Here is a 22,123-nt window from a genome sequence, read left to right as displayed (position 1 = left end):
GTCCTCTCTTTGATAACCACTGTATTCCAAAGCCTGATAGGTGTTCTCTTTCCAATATTTGGGGCTAAACAGTTTCAGCTTTCTTGTTTAGCTTGATTTAAGAAGTAGCCAAACCCAGAAGAATATAAGTAGCAGATGAGCAAGAAATTACAAGTACTCGGTGGTTTTCTAGCTCAAGTTCTTTCATTTCCATGTATTCCCCATGTCAGAAAATAATATCCAACTTTGCTAAAAAATCAGTCCCTTTAGACGAACTTAAGCTCAATCACTCAAAAGAAACATTTAAAGATTTTGAAACTCTGATCCACACTTCCATGGACAAATCTGCATGAGATGACTTAATCCAAACCAGTATTTTAACGGGGGAAGCAGATCAGACTAAAGGCTAAGAAAACAACTTACATAGAAGAGATTTGGAACATCGTTAAAACACAGTCTGTCACAACTGTAACATTTCATTTCCAGATTCCTGTCTATCTCCTTGGTCATGGTGATACCTCAAGAAAATGTAAATCAGCTACACAAATCACACTGGTTTTCAAGCAGTGTCACAGAAGACACACCAAAGTATGCAAATATATGAATACTACATCAATATATTGAGTTGTCATCAATCTCAAATAATACAATCTTAACCCTTAACACTAAAGAAGTGCTGAACCAAATATTTTGTCTGTAGAACTTTGTCAATAAGTGAAAGTGTATTTGAAAAGTTCACTTTAAATTCAATGGTTTTCAGATCAGCAATATTTTCTTCTCACAATGACAGCATCAAATTACTTTGTTTGAACATCCACAGACACAAGCATTATTTATATTATCTGTTACAGTCCTGCAGAAGTTTGCTTTTCCTGTTCTGTACCAGTCACTAACTCATCTGATGTAAATATTTGTAAAGCTGAAGCTGGTTGTGGTTTTTTGTTTTGTTTTTGTTTTTAATGAGAAAGCCACTAAAAATTTGGCTTGCTGTATAGCATTTTAAAGAATGTTTACCTATTTAATGCACTTCAAGCATTAATTACATGGAGATATCAAAGATTATTTCCAAATGCTATTTAGCAAATAAACTTTCCTTTTTACAGAAGTAAACACTAAAATCCAATTCTATAAGTTAAGGTAAAAAGCCCATAGTTCATAAAATAGTCGTAGTAGAGTCCAGAATAGCTACAAATAATATGGGGCATACAGACATAGAACTGAATCTGTTGTATCCTTCAGACTAAGAACAACAAACCAACAACATACTTTTCCAGGGAATGAGATACTTCCTAATGGCATTTTTTAGAGCAGTTGTTATGGTATGACTCAATTTTTCTAAAGAGAGGGAGGGCAATTGTGACCTTATTGGGAGTTTTGCCATGAATGAAGTAGAAGACAAAATTTTGGCTTTGCTTTTCACAAATAGTTCAACATTTCTTTTAGCATATTCTTGACACATAAAGTCAGTGTAGAAGTTTCCCAAGACACAACAGTTATTTGATTCTACATGCTATTCAAACAACAAATCTCTATCAATGTGATTATGCAAAATAATAATATTGTTCATTTTATCAGTTTTAACAGGCTAAAAATGTAATGCTGGTTTAATATTTCAGATTAGTCCAAAAAAAGCAATACAGGTTAAATAGAATCCATTCATATCAATGATTTAAAAGTTGTTTACTTTAGCTCCCTCAGTCTGCCATATATAGACAACCTACTACTCATTACCAGTGTTTAGAACAATCAGGCCTTTAGAACAAAGTATTGGACCTTTGGAACTTCCCAGCTACCTTCTGAATGCAGTGCTTGCCATGCTATATTCAGATGTGCTTGTTTCAGCATGGAAGCTTAAGGTATATGTCTGAGTTCTGATTAAACTCCTAAAAGCTCAAAATATTGTAACTAACTTTTATAGACCACATTCAATTGTTCTTAGAGTTCTTAGGAATTAGCTCTTATGGATGCAAAAATGCATCAGTTGTTAGTTGGATAATGGAAACCTTATATGACTACCGTCACTCAGATTTTCCATCTCAGTTCAAATATAGACAATCCTTTTTGGGGAAACAAAACAAAACAAAAACTGTAAATCTCACAATATTCTCACAATACAAGCAACTGTGTCCTGTTCTCCTTTTAGGACCTTGCATGGATCATGCACATTCTTACCAAGCCACTATCAACTAGCATCAACAACTTCTTTTAGCCAGACATTACCTGAAGACAGAAGCTTGTGAGTGCGTAAGAAACTGATTGCCAGGCGCATTATGGATGCCTTGTCCAGGTGGGAACTGACATTGTGGGGCAGGGGCAGTTCATGAGCCAGTTCATAGAATACTTCCGTCTCTTTGCTTCTCCTGCATCTTGCTGCATCTCTCGATTTCTCCTTTCTCCGCTCAGAACTGCTCCTATCAGGTAGAGGAGAGAAAGGAAAAAAGCATTTTTTGAAATGCAATTTACAACTTCAGAAAGGCATTTATACGAGTTAGCCTTGTCATCAATGAATCCATTCTGTCAACTGGTTTAAACTTCATTGACCAAATATTAATATATTCATTTGCTCATTTAAAGTGGGAGTTAGGAGGGGGACTGTTGCAACTGGAAAATCACCCTTCAGACCTTGTTGAGTCCTTGTTGAACGTAACAAGTTCAAGATCTGTTTTAGCTGAGATTAAAAATGAAATAGCAAACTATTATTCCTGAGATTCAGTACATGTTAAAAATTGTGTGATATCTAAATTTATTTTGTTCAATCTACAATAATTCACTAGAAAAACACTTCAGAACGAGTTGGCAATTCATTCTAACACTGGAGAAATTGCAGAGCACATGTGTTTGTGTCATGGTTAAAATGAATTGCAATTGTCATTCCCTGCATTAAAATAAAGGTAATAATAGGGTATCCAACTATGTATGTACAGCTGTCTCAGCTCTTAACACTACTCTGAAAAACCAACTTTCCTTGACCATAAAGAATATAAAATGGGAAAGAAAATACTGCTGCATGCAAGAAAGCTTGCCTTAGTAAAAGCTATTTTAATGAAAACAACGTCTCTCCATTGTCCATGAGAACAGACACCTTCTTGAGTGAAACAACAAGACGAATAAAGACAACCTCCCTTAAACACCACAGAGAACAGAAGAGCAGGAAATAACAAAGGGGAAGACATTTTATGAAGCAAGTATACAAAACTAAGCCACCAAGGGACACAATGCTAAATTTAACATGAGAAACACAAAGGCTACATTTATTATGGATTCGGGATACAAATGTTTAAAAGAAAACTTCACTGACTTGTGTTTCAGAAAATACAATTCTTTTCTTTCAGAGCATGAAGAACCCAATGTTATTGGGAAAAAAAAAATACTCAAAAACTACCAATTGTTTCAACCTAATGAAGCTCTGCTGATATTACAAGTTTCTTTCACTTGCACGAGTTGAGGTTTCACACCATAATTACTTCCATACAGAATAGATATATTTTTCTTTCACACTTCTATAATGGAGTATCAGTGCAAATTGCACAGCTCAGATGAGCACAAGTTGTGGAAAAGATTGACCACACCATTTGTGCTGACACACATTCACCTCTAGAATCACCAGTGGTGGGTCTCTTCTTGCCAAGCCTTACAAACATTTCAACTTGCCATTTCCAATGCTAGTGTAAAGTAATGAGTCTTTAAAGCTTAAAAAACTCCCCATCAGAACCACGGACATTTCACTAACTACACTCTTTCACATTAAGAAGATGAGGAAAACAAATGATGTGACAAATATTAACCACATCGCTTAATCCTATAAGCTGTCCAAATCATGGTTGGTATGAAATAAAACTGCACAAAATAGAAAAAGAATTTTAATATACAGTAATGTATTTTAGAGAAGGTGACCATTTCTAGAAGATCCTGAGTGACTGCAAAGTTTCTAGCATGGAAACCACAGGTGGCTTAGAAAATTATACGTAAAATAGCCAGTGTATGTGTTAAGTGCTAAGAGCAAAGTTACAGTAAGGTGTGTGTTGGGGTCCACCCACGGCTGGGTGTTTAACATCATCTTTCAAAGCAGAAAACTGCTCAGAGCACACCAGTAGCACTCCTACGGTTCAAAATACTTGATGCTGGGCATAAACTTGGGGATCAGATAGGTGGGATGGCAGGTGTTCATTACTGGGTGTGCTAACAGAGAACAGGGCCTCATAAATGCTTATGGTATCTTAAGATCCATGTTCAGCCTTTGGCAAACCTCTTTCACAATTCTTTTGCCTGAGGTGAATATTTTCTGACATGGTATCTGTTACAGGAGATATGTACAAGATGAGACCAACACACTTTTAGTTAGGTAACAGCAGAATTCAGCTGGATAACAACTTCAGTGGCATTACAGGAGCGAGCACCAACCCGTCCAAGTCTGAATCTAAAGTATCAGATATTCACAAGGTAACACTAGATCCTTATTTTTCTCTTTGCCAAGTAAGAGTCAGATTATACGCACATTAAAAAAAGTCCCTTTACACACAGGTGTCCTTGAAAGTATAACAAAAAAATGCCCTATGTCACGTTGGAATGGGAAAGCCAGGTGAATTACTCAATCTGATGTTTCTTTTACAGGTAACTTGCTCTCTTGAGAAAAATGCATCTGTGCAGATTCCAATCTGGGAAAAAATTCTGTTTCTAATTAAACCACTGAGATAAAAGGTTAGAAACAAAGGAAAACCAATCCAAACCATAAACTATGCAGCAATATTCATGAGAATTTCCAATTGCAGCTTGGAAAATCTAACTTGAACCATGAACACTTAAGTTCTGCTCTAAATCTAAACCCCGTGATTTTCACATTAGAACCAACGTGGGCAAAACATGACCCAATCCTGTCTCATGTAAATCTATGTAAATAGATTATGGGAACTAAAGCCAAAGCCATGTCGCAATTCATGCAGGGAAAAAAATGGGTTGTATAAGAGAGGGTAGGGTCTTTCAGGATGCCACTCCAGCCACAAAGAAAAATATTTAGTTTTGCTAACATCTGTAAATATAATTATCAATTGTGGCTAATAAGACAAGCTTGTTTCGTAATCACAGGTTGCCCAAGATTTCTAACAAGTAATGCTATGAGCTGAGAATGATTTTTTTCTGTGCTGCAGATACCTTCCCTTAGACTGCTTCCAAGAGTAAGTAGTTCCCTGCTTGTCTGCAATGAGACATAGCTCAATGCACGCCACCCCAGAGTCCTCTTGACTTGGAAAATGAGAGGAAGAGTTGGCCTGTTTGACTGCTTTCAAAAGAGTTCTTGCTCACACATAATCATTTTGAATAAATAAACAATTTGCTTGTTAAGCATTTCCCTGTGTGGTTTCCTGCACCTCAATTTTCCTCCTCTTCTTCCTTAGCTCAGCATACCCTCAAGTTGGGTGGTTGTTGTCGTCAGGTAAGTACAATTACACGGAGGCACAAAACAACCCCCTGGCCTCATGCCTCACATCATTTCCCCCAAGCAGAGTCTTTACCTGCTTAAAAGACTGTCATCTAGTACTCATTCATCTTGGTCGCACAAAAACCTCCAGAACCTTCAGCCAAGTGATACAGCCCTGCAGAATGCACTATGTTCATGGTTTTCCTTTGCAGGTAGTAGGCCATCTCATCTCCCTGCAGCTGTCCTCCATTTTATTCACTGGGAAAGCTTTTCTCTCTGGGCAAGACTTGGCTACCCGCAGCCAGAAAGTGAAAATATAACTCCTCAACAACTTTGTCTGAAGGCCAGGCAGAAAGGTTTACATGGAATCCTGCTCACACATCATTAGAGCAATAAAGGCATAGGCTGCAGCTAATTTATGAATCATTCCCTCCCAGCATATAAACCGCCCACTTATGTGGCAAAAACGAGCAAATGTGTGCGTCACTGCTCGGAGAAAGTGGAGCAAGCAAAGGCAGAAACCTTCCTCACCCAAGCCCACGTCTGATTTTTGAAAATGCAGGGGGTAATGAGAGGAAAAAGCCACTTCAGATCAACCCATCCATGCTCACTTACAAGGCTGGGAGGTCCTGCAGGGAAGCCTCCATAATGCTTTGTACTTTTGGGAGTCCCAGGACCTGCCAGGATCTGGCCCTGCTCCACAAATACACACACACTCAGTAATCACTGCATGATCACAAACTGTTCCTCTCAAAACAACAAGAAAGGAATGGGAAAGCTCAGGTCTCCACTGGAAACAAGGTGATAGAGCTCAGAAGCAGGCCTGGGGTTTCTGGTTAGGACTCAGTCCACTTACTCCCAGCAGCTTCAGTTTGCCTTTTGAAAACAGAAGTTATGAGCTGCTGCCTGCAGCACTAGCAATGCTGGCAGTTTCAGGTGGAGCTCTCAGCATGTCACAAGCTGAAGCTCTCTGTTTTCTTCTACCAACCCAGATAACGAGCCAGCCCAAAGGCTACACTCATACCTGCCTCACATGCCGCCTCACCAGTGGGGAGAACTCAACTGGGAGCAGGAGTGCCTGGTGCAGATGACAGGGGTCAGATTCCCATCCCCTTGCTCACCCCGGCATCCTTGCAACACAGCAGTACTGAAATCAATGGGAATGCCGGCAGATGAAGGTCTTGCTTGCTCTTGAAGGTTCAGATCATAATCTGGCTTCCAGCAGCCTCTCCAGCTGCCGTGCTGGAAACTTCAGGCTTGGAAAAACCTGATGCCTCATATAACCGCCCCTGCCCAAACAACTTTGTAAAACTGTCACGTCATCTTGGGGACCTGTCATCCCTGGCAGCTCCAAACCTCTGCAGGTGGGAGCAAGCCCAGTCTTCAGTTACCCATGGAAGCCCTTGCAACTTACTCAGCTGACGATGGTGCCGGGTGTTCAGCCTCAGCCATGCTCCTGATGTCTAGGAGGGTGGCAACCTCCTTGCAACTTGCAGGCTGGATTGCACTGTGTCCCAGGCTGAGATAGCAACTTCCAGCTCAGTGTTTCACTGCTCTCAAGTCCACATGGATCAATACTTTGCTCATGTAAGACTAGGCAGCACAGTAAGTGCGCTGAATTACCTTTCTACCTTGTAGGTGCCAGAACATAGGAGATTTTAGTGAAATCACAGCCTGCTCCTCGCATGAGAACGCCTTATTTGCAGTCTGGTAGTCTTCACTCATACCTACACACTGTGTGACACAGACATAAAACCTTTTGAAATACATAGCTCAGACTGACTTCCTTCAGTTTCCTTCCCTATTTTGGTGACCCTTGGACTTTGCTTCAGACTGCCTTCCATGCAAACTAGTAAAACAGCAAGCATATTACTTTATATCCACCGGCTGTTATTAAATGTTTCTAGTTCCAGCACTTTAAAGGTCAAGAATCCAGAGTTAATTAAGCTGTCATATGAAATTTCTGCAGTAAACTCTCATTTAAAATGGTTTAGAGTTAAGCCTCAAATACTAACTTATAGAGCAAGAAAAATACATTCTAGGAATGAAAAGAGAAAATATTTTACAGTACACACAAAGCAAATTAAAAAGCGGGGTGGATGTTTAGCATAAAAAAATTCCAATTTGTAAAAATATTGTAATGTGCAGTACTATCTTAGATAACAACAAAGATTTATTTCAAACCAGCAAATCCACTTTTTGCAGTGTGTTTACATTTTGCTTTACCTTTTGCTTAGCAAATTCCTAGATGATTTAAGCCACCACCATATCTAAAAAGAAGTTTTGCTCCATAGCTATCTCGGAACCATACCATCTGACATCTCAGAGATGTGCCTGTGTGGGCACCAAGTAGCCAGCAGTCATGCTTATTTAGCCTTAAAATTCCTTTAAAAGTAATTCGCTCGCTTTGTAACCATTCTACCCAACAAGCAGTTTAATCTGGATAGCACCCTGTGCTTTTTGAAAATCCCCTCCATTAAAGCAATAAGAGTGACCATCAGTAAATAAAGATACTACAAACAGCAATTTATTCACTCAGCAATTTATTCACAGGAAACCAGGCACAAATATGCAAGCTGTCAATGAAATCCAAACACAGTGCCATGCAGATCCCTCCTTATACATGAACACGTTCCAGTGAAACTACTTGTTTCTAAAATCTGAAAAAGCACCAGATGAGCAAGTTTGGCACACCAGTGGGAAGGGGAATAACATAGTTATTCCTCAACTGAGATGGAAAAAAAAAAAAGTTTTGAAAATATGTGTAGTGTTCATGGCTGTAAAGTGCTAAAGTGGCATTGTTGCACATTGGAAGATGGTACCCAGTACTCAGGCAAAATGAACTCCACCAAAACAAGGAATTCATTAATAGAGGAAATGAGAGTTCGAAGGTAACAAGAAAAGTTACTAACAGAGAGAGCTATTACAAAAATAAGGAAATGAAATACCTTCCACCCTTCCTTTAAATCTGCTTTGACTTACCACTGACTCCTTGGTTTGACTGGGGGGATTTTTCATATTTTCTGCACATACCCACTAAACAACAAATCGCTGCTGCTAGATTAATAAATATAGGCACCTACTGCTATATCAACATGCGATGTGATTCTTTCCTCCAAGTTTAAAAGCTGAATCTAGATTTAATGAGTCAGAAAATACAAAAGACTTGGATCAGAAAAAGGCTCACGTTAAGAACAATGTTAGCATGATAAAAGCATGTTTAGCACGATATTGTGGGACTTGGCTAGTCTGAGTAGTGTAGCAAGAGATGAAGCCTAAGAGAACACTGGACTTCTAGTATTTTTAAGCTGAAAATACTGATGATTCACTAAGTCTACATCACTCTACTGTCACTATGGCTTACAGTAACATAGTTGTGAAAATGCTTTCTTGAATAGGAAATACATCAGATCTTTAGATGGGTATAAGAAAGACAGAGCCAAGCTCTTTTCAGTGATGTCCAGTGACAGGACAAGAGGCAATAGGCACAAACTGGAAAATGAAATTCCATCTAAACACCAGGATGCACTTCTTTACTATGTGGGTGCCAGAGCACTGGCTTGGGCTCCTCAGAGGATTTGTGGAGCCTCCATGCTGGGAGATCTGCAGAAACTGCCTGGGCAGCGTGCTCTGTAGAGTCCCACTGGAGCTGGGTTTGGACCAGATGGATCTAGAGAACCCTGCAAACCTCAACCATGCTGTGATTCTGTGAAGTCCCATATGAACTTTAAAACCACATGCAACACCAACTTCCTTAATGTCTGAAGCTCTGATGGTATCAGCAGTCTATAATCCTGATAATTATACATTTCTAGATGTGTAATTTCTTTTTTAAATGAAACTTCCTGGGATTCATTTAAAAAAAAATTACCCTAAGATAAAAAGCATTACATTCATACATTTTAAAAACATTTATATCATTTACATTCAATACAGTTGTTAAGATAAACTTTGCGCCTCTGTTTTTTAGTACCAACATGAATTCTGGTTATCACAGCAGCTAAAAAAAAAAGTACTTATGGAGTTTGACGTTGAGAACCTTACTGAGGCTGCTGGATCCTTCATATTTTTGTAAAGCATTTAGGTTTACAATATGTCATCAGAGTCTGATAAATTTAATCATAGTAAGCAAAACAATGTCCACAGGATTTACGTCCTACCGTTTTCTCTCATTTTATGAGTACCTTGAACTGGAGAGATAAGTATTAGGATTTCATCAACCATTAATCTGGCCAAGGATTATTTTATGATGTTGAGAGCACAGCCCATTCGTCATTCACCATTCCAACATGAACCTGGCACCTCAAAGGATGTGCCGAACGCAGATACTCTTAGGCCAGGCTTAGCCACTGGGAACCTCATAAGGCCTATGACATGCAGAAAAGATGTCAGGCTGCTGTTTGACAAGCAGGTAGAACAGATATAGGCATTGCCTTTTTGATTTTTCAACACATTCCTTGCATTAAGGCTAGAAGAGTGCAGTATGATGGAGAAGCATTTCTTATACCTCCAAGCCCCTGCACTCAGCAAGGACTGTTGTTGGCCCCAGAAAGTGGCAGGATGCCTCTGGACTGTCCTGTAAAGCTGCAGAGCACACTCAAGCAGATGAGAGAATCATTTCCTCAGTCTTCTCAAATACTAAGGAAATTGCGAGAGAAACAAAATTCCCAGCACATGATCAAACTACAACCGGTGGAGCACAAAGACTTCTAAACTTAATATCCCCTCCTGAGACTGGTTTCGCACCTCTCTGCTCTGTCAAGATATGGGATCATGGATTCCTTCCCTGTGGCAAGCAACTCTTTGATACCAGCCAAGACATAGTAAGCTTCAGAGATAACTTGTAGACTAAAAGAAAAACAGAACCACTGAACAACACAACAGAAAAGACTGTTTCTACATTGGCTGAAATTGAACATGCTTGCAAACGGCCATTTTTGTAGTGAAAAATGTACAACTCTGCTTTACTTCACGGTTTCTGCTCTCATATTCAAGAGTACCTGCACAGTTAGAACTGCAATTGCACACCGACTGTGGGGATAAGGTTATGACAATGCACAACCCGAGATCTCTATCAGTGATTTGTGTTCTGAGAGATTACAGATTCTTATCTTGTGGAATTACTTGTAGTAATCAGTCAATTTTGACAGCTAATCTAAAGGTCCATAAGTATTGTTGCTCAGAAGCTCAGCAGGTATTGCTGAGATCTGTTTTCAGATAGCCCAACTATTTACCTACTCTAAAAAAACACATACCAAAGGATGTGCTTTATCTCCTTACCAGTGGGTTAAAGCTAAAGGTGAACGAAGTGCAACTCAGAGACCCAGAAGTTAAATCCCAAACCAGCTCCATTTTTCAGCTGGGACACTGACCACATCCCATTCCATACCCAACCACAATGAGAATTATTTATCAAGATGGTGCAACTGTGGTTAAACAGGGACCAATTTTCAATCAAGCTTTATTTCAAATCTAAGGGACAACCATTGCCATCACATGATGATAATATCACTAGCAAACATACCTACCTTGGTAGCACTTCAGCAAACACCCTCAACTATAAACAGCTGAAAGAGTCACACTGAAACTTGTTGACAAACACTGAATTTTACAATCCAATACTATGTTACGATGCAGGCAATACATGCTGAAATTTACAGAGCCTGTGGTTAAAATCTCTGGCATATCAGCAGGCTCAGCCTTATATCCTGTGCCATTTTATCTCATCGCACTGGCACATATGCTGATAGGTTTGCAGAAGGGGCCTTTGTGGATAGGAACAATGAGAGAGGCGCGCACAGAACAGGAAAATGGGTGGTAACCACCAAGGACTGGAAAAAAAGCTTCTTTCAAAGGAAGGTCTTTGAAAACATTCATTACACCCCACCCAGCTATTTTCACTACAATATTTCAGTACATAAAACAACACAGGGAAAATAAACAGACCACTCTTAAAAATGCTGTAGGTTCTCCAGTCCCTGAAAAAAGACTGCTGAGCCGGAATGCTAAGAACAGTTGTGTAAGAGTTCTGCAAGCATCCATTGTAACCTTGCTCTAGCAACAGTCTCGTGTGCATCCAGTTTCTCTAAATAAGCAGAGTAAATTAGGCAACTTTACTTTCAGAGTAAAGCCATCAACATTTCAAATGGTATAAGTTGGTAAATAAATGACAACAAGTATTCATAGGGATCATAAAGTGAATACTTTAAAAAAGTGTTACAGAAGTGAATGGCTTTCCACAATGCATTCCAGTTGTGCTTTTTGTTTCGTTGTTTGCTAATTTCTCCAGCTAAAGTTAGAACTAATAAAATGTTTAGGATAGAACAGCTGCAAGACAGAAAAGGAGCAATGAAATAGATCCATAATGAAACGGGGCTCTGAAATCAGTACATAATTCAAGGGTAGAGCCCAGGCTTCCACCAAGGTTTGTCTCTACCAGAGACGGTGAGGTTACAAGTAAAGCACAGATAGAGCAGGCAAACCTCCTCCCAGCCTTGGGAATGCAAAATGATGTCCCTCCTTCTCGTAAGGTTTTGGGCTGCTCTGTGTTGATGCCTTGCACAGAGATCTGAACTCGAAATTCAGGCAGCAGAGCATCTTTAAAGAAAATTCAGCCAGACTGATGATCACATTGCTTTGCTTCAAGCATTCAGTCTTTGCACTGCATGCTTGAAAGACAATACACAACAGCTCAAAACAAAATATTTTTCTCTTTTAAAGAATGTCCAAAGCAATCATCTAAATTACTTTGCAACGCTGTCTGATAAGAAGCCATGTCTTGTCTTTTCAAAGTGTCAAATCCTTTAAACACTGCTGCTAATAAAGCTAAGAAAACAGCTCTTGTAATAAAATCTTTATGAAATGATGTTGACTCTTCTTTACTTTTTGAACCTTGATCCATTTTAATATGTGCTCAGTTATGATGCAATTTAATGGTCTCTCCATCTCCTGACTTGTGGTGACTTGAAGTCATGAACAATAAGATGGATGTCCAGAGACCCAGAAAGACAGATTAAACAGCCACTTCTCTAGCAGGTAGGGAACAATAATTCTTAGGAACAACAATACAGACATTCCTAAATTTTGATTATTCCATGTCACACAGTTTCCTCAACTTCCTGAAACAACTATCCAGTGTAAATCCTGAGAGCCAGGCTGCATTTTTTGCACTGTGGTATGCAAGTTTTGTCTGCACATGCATCCTGGGACACAGGTCATTCTCAGTTCCAGCTTTTCTTTCAGGTGGCTGTTATTTTACACAGTACCACTTCAACTGTCCATCTCCTCTTAATTAAGACATCAGGTAAACTGAGATGCAAGTGATAACTTTACATGGTGTGATTCTGATCTCTTAATATCGAGGTCTGTTACTCATTTAAACTGATAAAACAGAAAATCAGTAGCTTGATTTACAGCTAAAATCAGAAACTGGAGGTCTTGTACATCAGAGGAATTGATGCCCTGACTGCCCACTCTTGTACACACACCTGATTACCACCCATCAGTAACTGCCTGAGCCAGGCTCTTTCAAACAACTGTGGTAGGAAGAATAAAGAAACCACTGATCACAAAGTATCACAAGTCACTGAGATGTTACTTATCTGAAAACAATCCTCATAATTTCATAGTAAAGCCTTTTCCTTGACTGCCTGTGTCACTGTGATGAGTACTCTCATGGCTGACCTGCCTCTCATGATCTGGCAGAAACAAGAGGGACACTGAAACTGTGGTTCTTGAAGAGGAAACAGTTGAGGAAACAGGCCTCTCCACACTCAACTACAGAATTTCAAGTATTCTAAAAATTAAGGCTTGGTTCTGTCAGGAAATGGCCGCCAGCACATCTGATCCATAGCCCTAAATAATTAATTGCTTACTACACAAAAACTTGCAAAGGGAACTGATAGCAATAAGGGCTGTCTACATTTTCTATTACAAACCAAGAATAACCGGACACAGTCATTCTTTTTCAGCATTCCTTGCTTTATCTGTGTTTTTTTTTCTTACTGCTGCCTACCGACTCTTTAAATTCCTATGTACCTAGAGAATCAGAGAATGGCTGCTCTAGACAAGTATAGAGGGTGACGATGAATAGGAAGCAGCAAAACTGGGAAGCATGTAATACCAGATTTCTCTCTGTTTTCTTCTTTTCAAAATTATGAAGTAACAAAATCAATATTTTGCCATTATTCCCGATGGAGCTTTTATCTTTCTTGAAGATAACCAAAGAAGGCACGTTGCATATATTGTGATTGTGATTCCCATCTCCATCACCATCCCATCTCCCCAGAAGGGCAGGGGGTGGGACTCTAGGAACAGTAATAAGTTACAGTAATGACAATAGTATGTAGTAAAAAAAAAAATAAATAAATGAAAAAAAAATAGTTATTTGACAAAATAAGATCTTCTCTTTAATTCAGTACATTTTACTGTCATCATCTTACTATTAAAATCCCTTTTATTCCCTAGAAGACACGCTATGAATAGCCATATCTTGGACATACATCAGAATTTCACATTTCAGTTGTGTTAGCATCAGCAGAGCAATAAAACAAACACAAAAAGAATAACCACCCTCCCTGCTAAGGCAAAACACCATAACTCCATGGGTTTAGCAAATGCTCCACTTTGCATCACGGTGTGGTACCTCCGTATTTCATTGTTTTCATTCTAACTGTATTGCAGCCAAATTTCTCACCAGATAGTCCAAAATTCACATGCTGAAATGCATGCAAATGTACCAGTACATGCATAAGGGGGTCAAAAGCATTATATAAAACTGATGGTACTTCCTTCCCAAGATGAGGGCAAAGGTGAGCTCATCCTTTTTGAGCTGAGTCTCATCAACTCCCAGTGCAATTTTAGAAACATACCTTGTGCCTCCTTAAGAGCAGTTCTTGAAAAACACAACTTTTTCTTCTTGTCCTTTTCTAAATTAAATTACTTCATCAACCTGAATGGTTGTTCCAAAATTGCCTGCTTTTTGGGAGAGGCAGAAAGGAGAAGAAAAAAAAGGAAAGGAAAAAAATAAACTGCACTCACTGCCCAAAATAATGATTTTGTCATTAGAAAAGACAGTTGGTATGGTATGCAGGCAAAAGATGAGTTAACATTTGTACCACAAGCCTAGTCCAAATGCTAGTGCAAAAGAATGGTGAGACAGGCATAGAGCAAGCAGGATGTACCTGTATTGTTCATCCTGAATCCAAAAGGCAAAAGTGCTTACATTACATATCCTTTTGAGTTGTATTTGCACGCCAGTGTGGTTAGCTACATTTGTACAGAACATGCTGCCATGGCAAAGAGTAGTTATAAAAGGATTTATATTCCTCCATAGGAAAAATAATAATAGAAAGTTCCTCCATACACAACACAGAACATGAATAAATACTTAAATCTTTTACTGGAACAGTCAGTGTGAAGTGCATTTAAAACTAAGAAAGCTTAATAATGCAATGCGTATGGCAAAAACATCAGTAATTACTTTTAAAGAGCAGGGCACAGCACAATGTTCATCTATATTGTAGAAGCATGGTTTAAATTTGACTTAACACTGTTTTTAGTCAATTGTGAATAGTCAATAGTGTTATTTATGAAATAAACCTCAAAAAAATACATCTTATGTAGGTCATTTTACTCCCATTTTTCTTCATCTTATTCACCATTGTACAGATCAACTACCAATTATCAACTTTTCCCCTCTATTCTTATTGTTATTTCCTCAAACATGCAATAGACTTCCACCAATTTCTGGGGGTTTTCCCATTAGTCATTCAAAGAAAACTTGAAAACATTAAAAAAATAAAAATAGAAATCTCCAAGGACTGTTACAGAATAGTCATTAACACAGCAAATTCACATTGGTGAACATTCAATGGCAGAGAGATCCTCTACCTGAGAATTAAATAGGTGATCTTTATGAACGACATTATATAAAGCTTTATTATGTACCATTAAATGTTTATGACAGCTCAGAATATGCTCCTTAGCTTTCACTAAGCTGGAAAAAGCGTTTCTGAATGCCCAGCAAAAAAACTTGCCCACAGTGTGACAAGAAGCAGGAAAGCCATTGACCTATTATATTTTCAACAAAACTTCAAATCAGAGCAGAAGTAGAGTGTCAGCCTGTGCCTCTGTAGATGGAGAGTTTATACATTATGATTGTAGCATGTTTTATTAAAATCTTGAATGAAGACATGTTTCTCTGAAGCTCTGACTTACTAAGAGCTTGGAAAAAGGATGAATGACAGTGTCAAACCTCATCAGTCCAGAAAGAATGAATAACAACAACCTGTCTAACCTGTAGATTAGAGGTTAAAGGATTCACTTGAATTAAAACAATTTGAATCTGAGCATTTCTTTAAAAGAACAACCTGGACAATCTATAGAACTTTCAGGGATGGAGACTCAACCCATTCTAATATTTAGTAGGTTGTTCTACTGGTCAGTCACCTTCACCATCAAAATATTTGCACAGGTTTTATTTTTCCTCCATAAGAATTAACTTCCCGCTGTCTATTTTTATAGGTCTGAAGTTATTCTGGGCATATAGGTGTGCCAAGTGGATACCACTTGACTTTCAGCCTGTTTTATATTCTCAAAAAAAATCTTCTAACCAGCATGTCTTGCGTCACCAAAATATTCTGTGCAGAAACATCATGCAAATTCAAAACAAGCATTTAAAAATCAGAAAACCTCAGGCTGAGCAGAAAAGAACGCAGAATTACAAATTGGAATCAGGCCAGAGGGGAGAGGAAAGACAGAGAAACAAGCAAGATAAGCTGCAGGGTTTGGAGAGGAAAAAAAAAAAAATAACACGTTCCCAAGAAATGCAGTGTTTGCACTTATTCTGATGATTGCAATTTCTCCTTTTCCATTACAAATGGAGAAGTGACAGCAAACTTATGTAGGTGCTTTTGGAATTACACCATGCACCATCACACATGATGGCAGGAATATTTCTGCAGAAATATGAGCGGCTAGAGCACCCGTAAAGCCTGCTGCCCTAAAAGGGCTGAATTGCTGTGGAGCATGTCCTCTGACTTAGGGTAGACTTAGAACAATTCTAGACAGTCAACCTCCATACATGCCTTTCTCATGTATTTTGGGAGCTACAGCTACTTAAATAATCACCTTGAAGTATTAAACTCCTCACTTCCTCATTTTAGCATTAAAAACAACAACAACAACAAACAAACAAAAACCCAGCAACCAAACAACTGGGGAAATCATCCTCAGCATAGGAAGGGAGATGTCCCAAGCCTGTAAACCACTGGACTCCAATTCAAGGTCCAATCCAATACTGAGAGTCATCCCACAAGCAAACAGGGAACCCAAACATGCCAAGGAGCAGCAAAAACAAAACAAACACACATGAAACTTGATCCAAACAATGGTCCTCGTGGTTCTGTGAAGATGAAGACCCAACAGGGACTCAGCGGAATCTTGGATGAAGGACAAACATGTGATGCTACAAAATCAAAGTTTCTCCCTTATGTGATCCCCTACAGGGGGAATTGCGGCTGTCTTTGGGACTGATTCTCAACTCACTAAAGTAACTGAAAATAGAGTTATCCTGATGTCTGTAGTAAAAGATTATAATACATCTCTGCAAAATGAGTTTTGCTTTCTGTTTTCTTGTGTTGTGTCAGTGACAATAAACAGAAAATACTTTGCTTTCAGATTTGCCTACAACATGCAACTCTTGTATCAAATCAGCTGCTAGAAGAAGACAGCCACTGTTTGGCAAGGAAAGGACTATCCAAGTTTCTCCATAAGTCCTGTTACTTTGTAGCCAAGGAGATGAAGACCAAGTTTTTTGTGTTTGTTGTTGTTGTTGTTTTGTTTTTGTTTTTTTTAAGTCAGTAGAAACAACAAACTGGGGAACTTCAAACAAAACAGGGGGGTTGCATGGAAAAAGTAGCTATTTCTACAAATCTGTTACTTAAAAACAACAATGAAAATGTCATGGAATTTCATAGGTCAAGAAATATTGAATGTCTTGCTAGCTTATAATATAGTATTTCCACTGTCTCAAAAATACGCATAGGAAAAAAAAATAGAAATATTGAGGAGTATTAGAAACTGATAAAATTTTAAGTAAAGCAAGAAGGATCATTAACAAAGATTCATTAAATGATGTTCTGTGCCACAAAGAGGTCTGAGCATGGAGAGAACTGGAAACCAGATTTTTATCAAACCATCTCTGGAGGAAGTAGATAACACAATTCAGAAAATGGGAGAAAGATTTGGGAGTACAGTCAGCAGACTTTGGGAGAGGAAGGGGAAAGGAGACAACCCAAAAAAATCCCATGGGCGCAGAAAGACTTCAAGAGCATGGAAAATATTTTAAAGTGCAGACACAGAATTAGATAAAAGGCAAAGTGGAAGAACTTTTCACCCCAAGTGTCTTGCTTCACAGAGGGTAAAAGGTGCAAGTGTGGCTGAAATACAGGAATATCTGGACTCTGTTAAGTCCCAGTTATGCAAGCAGAGATCATCCCAATTAACTAAGCTTTGAGAACGGTCAGAAGGACAAAGATAAATTTTGTTGAACTCCATGAATAATGTTTATGATGAAAGGCTCCGGCCTGATCAGTAGCTTTGTCAGCCTTGTCTACCAAGAGTTAGACCAGAAATGACCTAAAAGATCCACTTGTCATCCCCACAAGGATATTGTAAAGAAGAAACGTTACCGCGTAAAACTTTTAGAAAGGATAAAAGTATCTCCTTCTACTCTGTAGTACCTTCAAAGAAGCAAGACTACAACTGCACAGATAGAACTTCACATTGACATCTATTTTCTATCTGTGCAAGTATTTCCAGCCCTCTTATGCTGCTGAACCAACTTGCTCCTTCCTCAGCCACACAAACCATTCTGGATGGCTCAGTATGCTTCATGATTGCACTTGTGCATCCAAGATCACCCTCAGTCCTTCTCAGAAAGGTCTACGCTCCCTAAGCAGGACATTTCTCCCTTCCAGCAACAATTTCATTTACTGAAAGCCTTTGGCAACGTCTTTCCCACCTCCGGCCTGAACAAACTGCTGTCAGCCCACAGAGCTCAGGTCTCACGTGTTTTACCTCTGGTCTGACTGCTTACCTAAGCTCCCTAAAATAGCAAATTTTCAAGCATGCTTCCACTTCTGACTACAACATAACTCAGCAGACCTAGAAGCACAGAGCACATGCAGCCTCTTCCCTGTAGACAAACTGAACGTGCAAGAGTTGCCACGTGTTTTACACTGAGTTTTCAGCACAGAGAGTATCTTTCTAAAGCTCTCAATGTGTAATACTGCTGTTTTCAAAGGTTTTACAGTTTACTCCCTATTTGGATTTGCCACCAGGGAATAGGGGATTATTTTTTTCTGCAGCGAGATAGTTTTGTCCAACATCCATTCATAGCTACAATATAACAAATCCATATGCAGATAAGACAGCAAAGCTTCTCCTCTCCTATTTCCGCTTGCGTATTAGAGCTCACCCCCTGGCCTTTGTTTCTGCATGAGCACCAGTTTTGCAACTCCATTTTGTTCTAAAGCGTGTTTGTTAACCAACAGACAAACACTTGTGCCAATGCATAAGATTGCTCTGCTACCCAGCTATGGTGATACAGCTTTGATGCTAACTCAAAGTTTTACTTCACTGAAGCTGTGTTTGACTTGCCATGAAAGGAGTCAGCTTGGTGCATCACATCCCTCCCACTTGCCTATTAATAGCCAGCTGTGAATAACAGCAGCACTGCTGCTGGCAAGCAGACCTCTGCCATCACAGTTTCAGGTTATTTTCTTAATTTTGTTTTATATCAATAAACTAAGATTTAGATTTTCTTCCATTTTGGTGTTGTGATTATTCTACTACATTCATACCTAACTATTATGCCACAAAAAAATCTCTGAAGGCCCCTCCATAAAACATACTTTGTGTTCATCTATTTGAATAGTACTGCAAAATAAGAACCTAATTATCTGTATTGATATATTAACGCGTTTTAACTTTTTTTTTCCTAAAGACTTGCTAAACACAGAAGGAATACACACAAAATATTGAATAACACAGAAAGAATCCTCAAAGTATTATGACATCGTAAACTTATCACGACAGTGTTCAGCTGCAATAAACAGGGAAGCACTCTAGAACAACAGAGACACATATCACTTGAAAGGTTTTGTTGGCTAAAAATACTCTTAAGAATCTCTGAAACGTGATACTTTCTCCTACGTTAATTCTTGCACAATAAAATAAAGCAGTAGTTTTGTACCTCACACAAGCCTGCACCTTTCTGAGGTTGTCTGACCAGAGCTGTGCGCTCCAGCTGATATTCTGCACAGACTCGCTGATGAATAGTTTCCTTAACTCCCACAGTGCCCTAGCTTTATTTTTTGGGGCAGGGAGAGTGAGTACATCTGCTTTCCCAGGCTGCCTGGTCCAGTGAGGCCCTGCCTTCCTCAGGATTACAGGCATAGCCACGAAACAGCAAAATAGCAACTGGCAGCAATAGCTGGAGAAAGAGCACTGGAGAAAGGGCAGGTTTTTTGAAGGATGGTTAGGAGCAGGCCAGTCAAGAATGTGGCAGTGTTATTGCCCTTGACATTTTCAAACTGGCAAGCAGTATACGGCTGTAGTCAGGCTGCAAACATAGAATGCTTTTAGGTACTACAATTAGAGTTGAGCAGTTGCTCCAATGTGTCCATTCACAACCAAATGTCTTTAAATAAATACTTTCACAAACTACATATGTACCAGTCAGTATGTTCAGGTATAGCAAGAAATCAACCCTCTTTAAAGCATTCCTTGGGTAATATCCACTTTTTACCCTGGAAACTGGCTTTCCATTTTAAAAATATTATGAATTCCAGTCATTTTTAAAAAATGATGACTCAATTTCAATAGAGATAAAGCTAGTTTAAAAATAAATTATAAGATTTAAAAAAGGCTTGTGTACATTTCTATATACAGATATTGGAACCACAACATGCACACAAACACACAAGCATCATCAGACTATGTATCTGCCTTCTCATTTTTGAGTTTCTGTGAGCAATTGGGGCATGGTTTCAAACTTAATTTTTATGGCTTAATAATAGAAATAGCTAAACAAAACAATAAACAACAAAAACAGACACAAAAGGCAGCTATAAGCCTCACTCACCTAAATACACTTCCAAGAATAAATTAAGGCTTCCACAATAAACATCATATCACTCATGGTAAGTTTACAACACCTACCAGCACAGCAAGGAGTTAAACCATTTTCTCATTTTTTTCATCATTACCATTCTTAAAATTAGGATGGACAGAATTATACTGATACAGCACCTCAAAGCACTAACTACATTCTTTGACTTAGCAATATTATATATATATATATCCAAGCATGAGTACCTTTCTGAGAGGTAACTAATATATATATTTTATCTAATATATAATAACATATAATATATAATAATGTATAATAGTATATAATAAAAAATTATATATATATATACACACACACACATACATTAGTTACCTCTCAGAAAGGTACTCATGGTTGAATTTAGTGTACCCGTAATTTTAAAGACCCTTCCCAGCATGGGGGGAAGGGGAGAAGACAACAAAAAACAGAGGACAGAAGTATGTTAGAAGCACTAGCAAACATTATCCATTTAAACTGCTAATGGCAAGCTCTGCTGTTATATTTTTATCATTGCTTTTCTGCAAATTACTTTTATCAGTGATAATTTAGCTTTTATTTCATTATCTAGCACAGCAGAAAAAAGGAAAACAGATTTGTTTTACAGCAGCTCCAGCACTTGCTATGTCCATTAACATTGACAGATGAAGGTACATTAAAGCTCTTAGACCACATTTTCAGCATGCATGATAATGAAACTTCTCTATCTAACCAATGTTTGTTTCTAAAGGAGTACAGAGTGTGTGCTAATGCTTTTATTTCCTCCACACAGCAAATAGAAGTTTTCATATTTTAGAGAAAATTACGTAACATAGAAAAATCTGAGAACATGCAATGTTCTATAGCCTCCAAAAAGCATCTCAGTGCAAACAGAGAGAATCAATGTTTTAAACAAGGAAATTATTGTATTTCAGCCAGCTGAACAGTGAAATAGCACTTTCCTTCCTTTCAGTTTTCTTAAGACCACAAAACCACAGAGAAATTGTGTTTGATTAAAATATTATATATCCATAAAGAACCCTTGAAGGATATTTGTTCAAGTGTTGTTCTTCATCTTTTACTTAGGCATATTTTAAGCTATTCTACTTACTTCCATAGAGGTAAACAGAGTGCTTTACAACTTTCTTCTAAAATAATAAATTTATTTATAGAAGCTAATACAGCTTCTACACGGCTGTTCTGGGCAAACGTTGGCCTTTCCATTTAAGTTATAGTGTAATGGCTTTGATTACAAAGAATTTTACGGGAAAAAAAACCCAAAATATTATTGACTAAAAATGCAACTAACAGTCATTAGTAATAGCCACTCTCTTAAGCAGTAAAGCCACGCCTGTTCTTGCACAAAACATCTTTCTACAACAGTCCCAACAAAAAGCCTCACTAAGCAAAACAGAATTTCAAAAGTCTGCTAACTTGCAGCCAGATGTTTGGACTTTTTCTGAAGACCACCTAGGCTAACATTACAAAAAAGAAATAATTCCTTGAATTCCTTAATTCTAAATATTTGGGATAGTTTTAACTTGTAGACCACGTGAAAAGGTTCTCAAAAGCAATAAAAG

General features: G+C 38.4%; 1 protein-coding gene across 2 annotated transcripts in view; it reads right to left on the bottom strand.

Moving 5' to 3' along the window:
• The window catches only part of EPAS1 (endothelial PAS domain protein 1), a 66,216-nt gene that overhangs the window by 32,456 nt on the left and 11,637 nt on the right, over positions 1–22,123 (bottom strand). Inside the window, exons 1-2 of one of the 2 annotated variants that reach the window (XM_010706779.3) lie at positions 6,807–6,928; positions 2,200–2,390 (exon numbers count right to left, since the gene is read on the bottom strand). In XM_010706779.3, the coding sequence (XP_010705081.1) occupies positions 2,200–2,390; positions 6,807–6,844 (229 nt within the window). In that variant the 5' untranslated portion in view covers positions 6,845–6,928. Of the gene's footprint in view, positions 1–2,199; positions 2,391–6,806; positions 6,929–22,123 lie in introns of those variants that run through there. The other variant, XM_019612719.2, reaches the window with a different exon arrangement.

Source organism: Meleagris gallopavo, chromosome 2, assembly GCF_000146605.3.
Source record: "Meleagris gallopavo isolate NT-WF06-2002-E0010 breed Aviagen turkey brand Nicholas breeding stock chromosome 2, Turkey_5.1, whole genome shotgun sequence".
In the NCBI taxonomy this organism is placed as follows: Eukaryota; Metazoa; Chordata; class Aves; order Galliformes; family Phasianidae; genus Meleagris; species Meleagris gallopavo.
The sequence above is the reverse complement of the archived record's forward strand: the minus strand, read 5'-3'. Positions and strand labels throughout refer to the sequence as shown.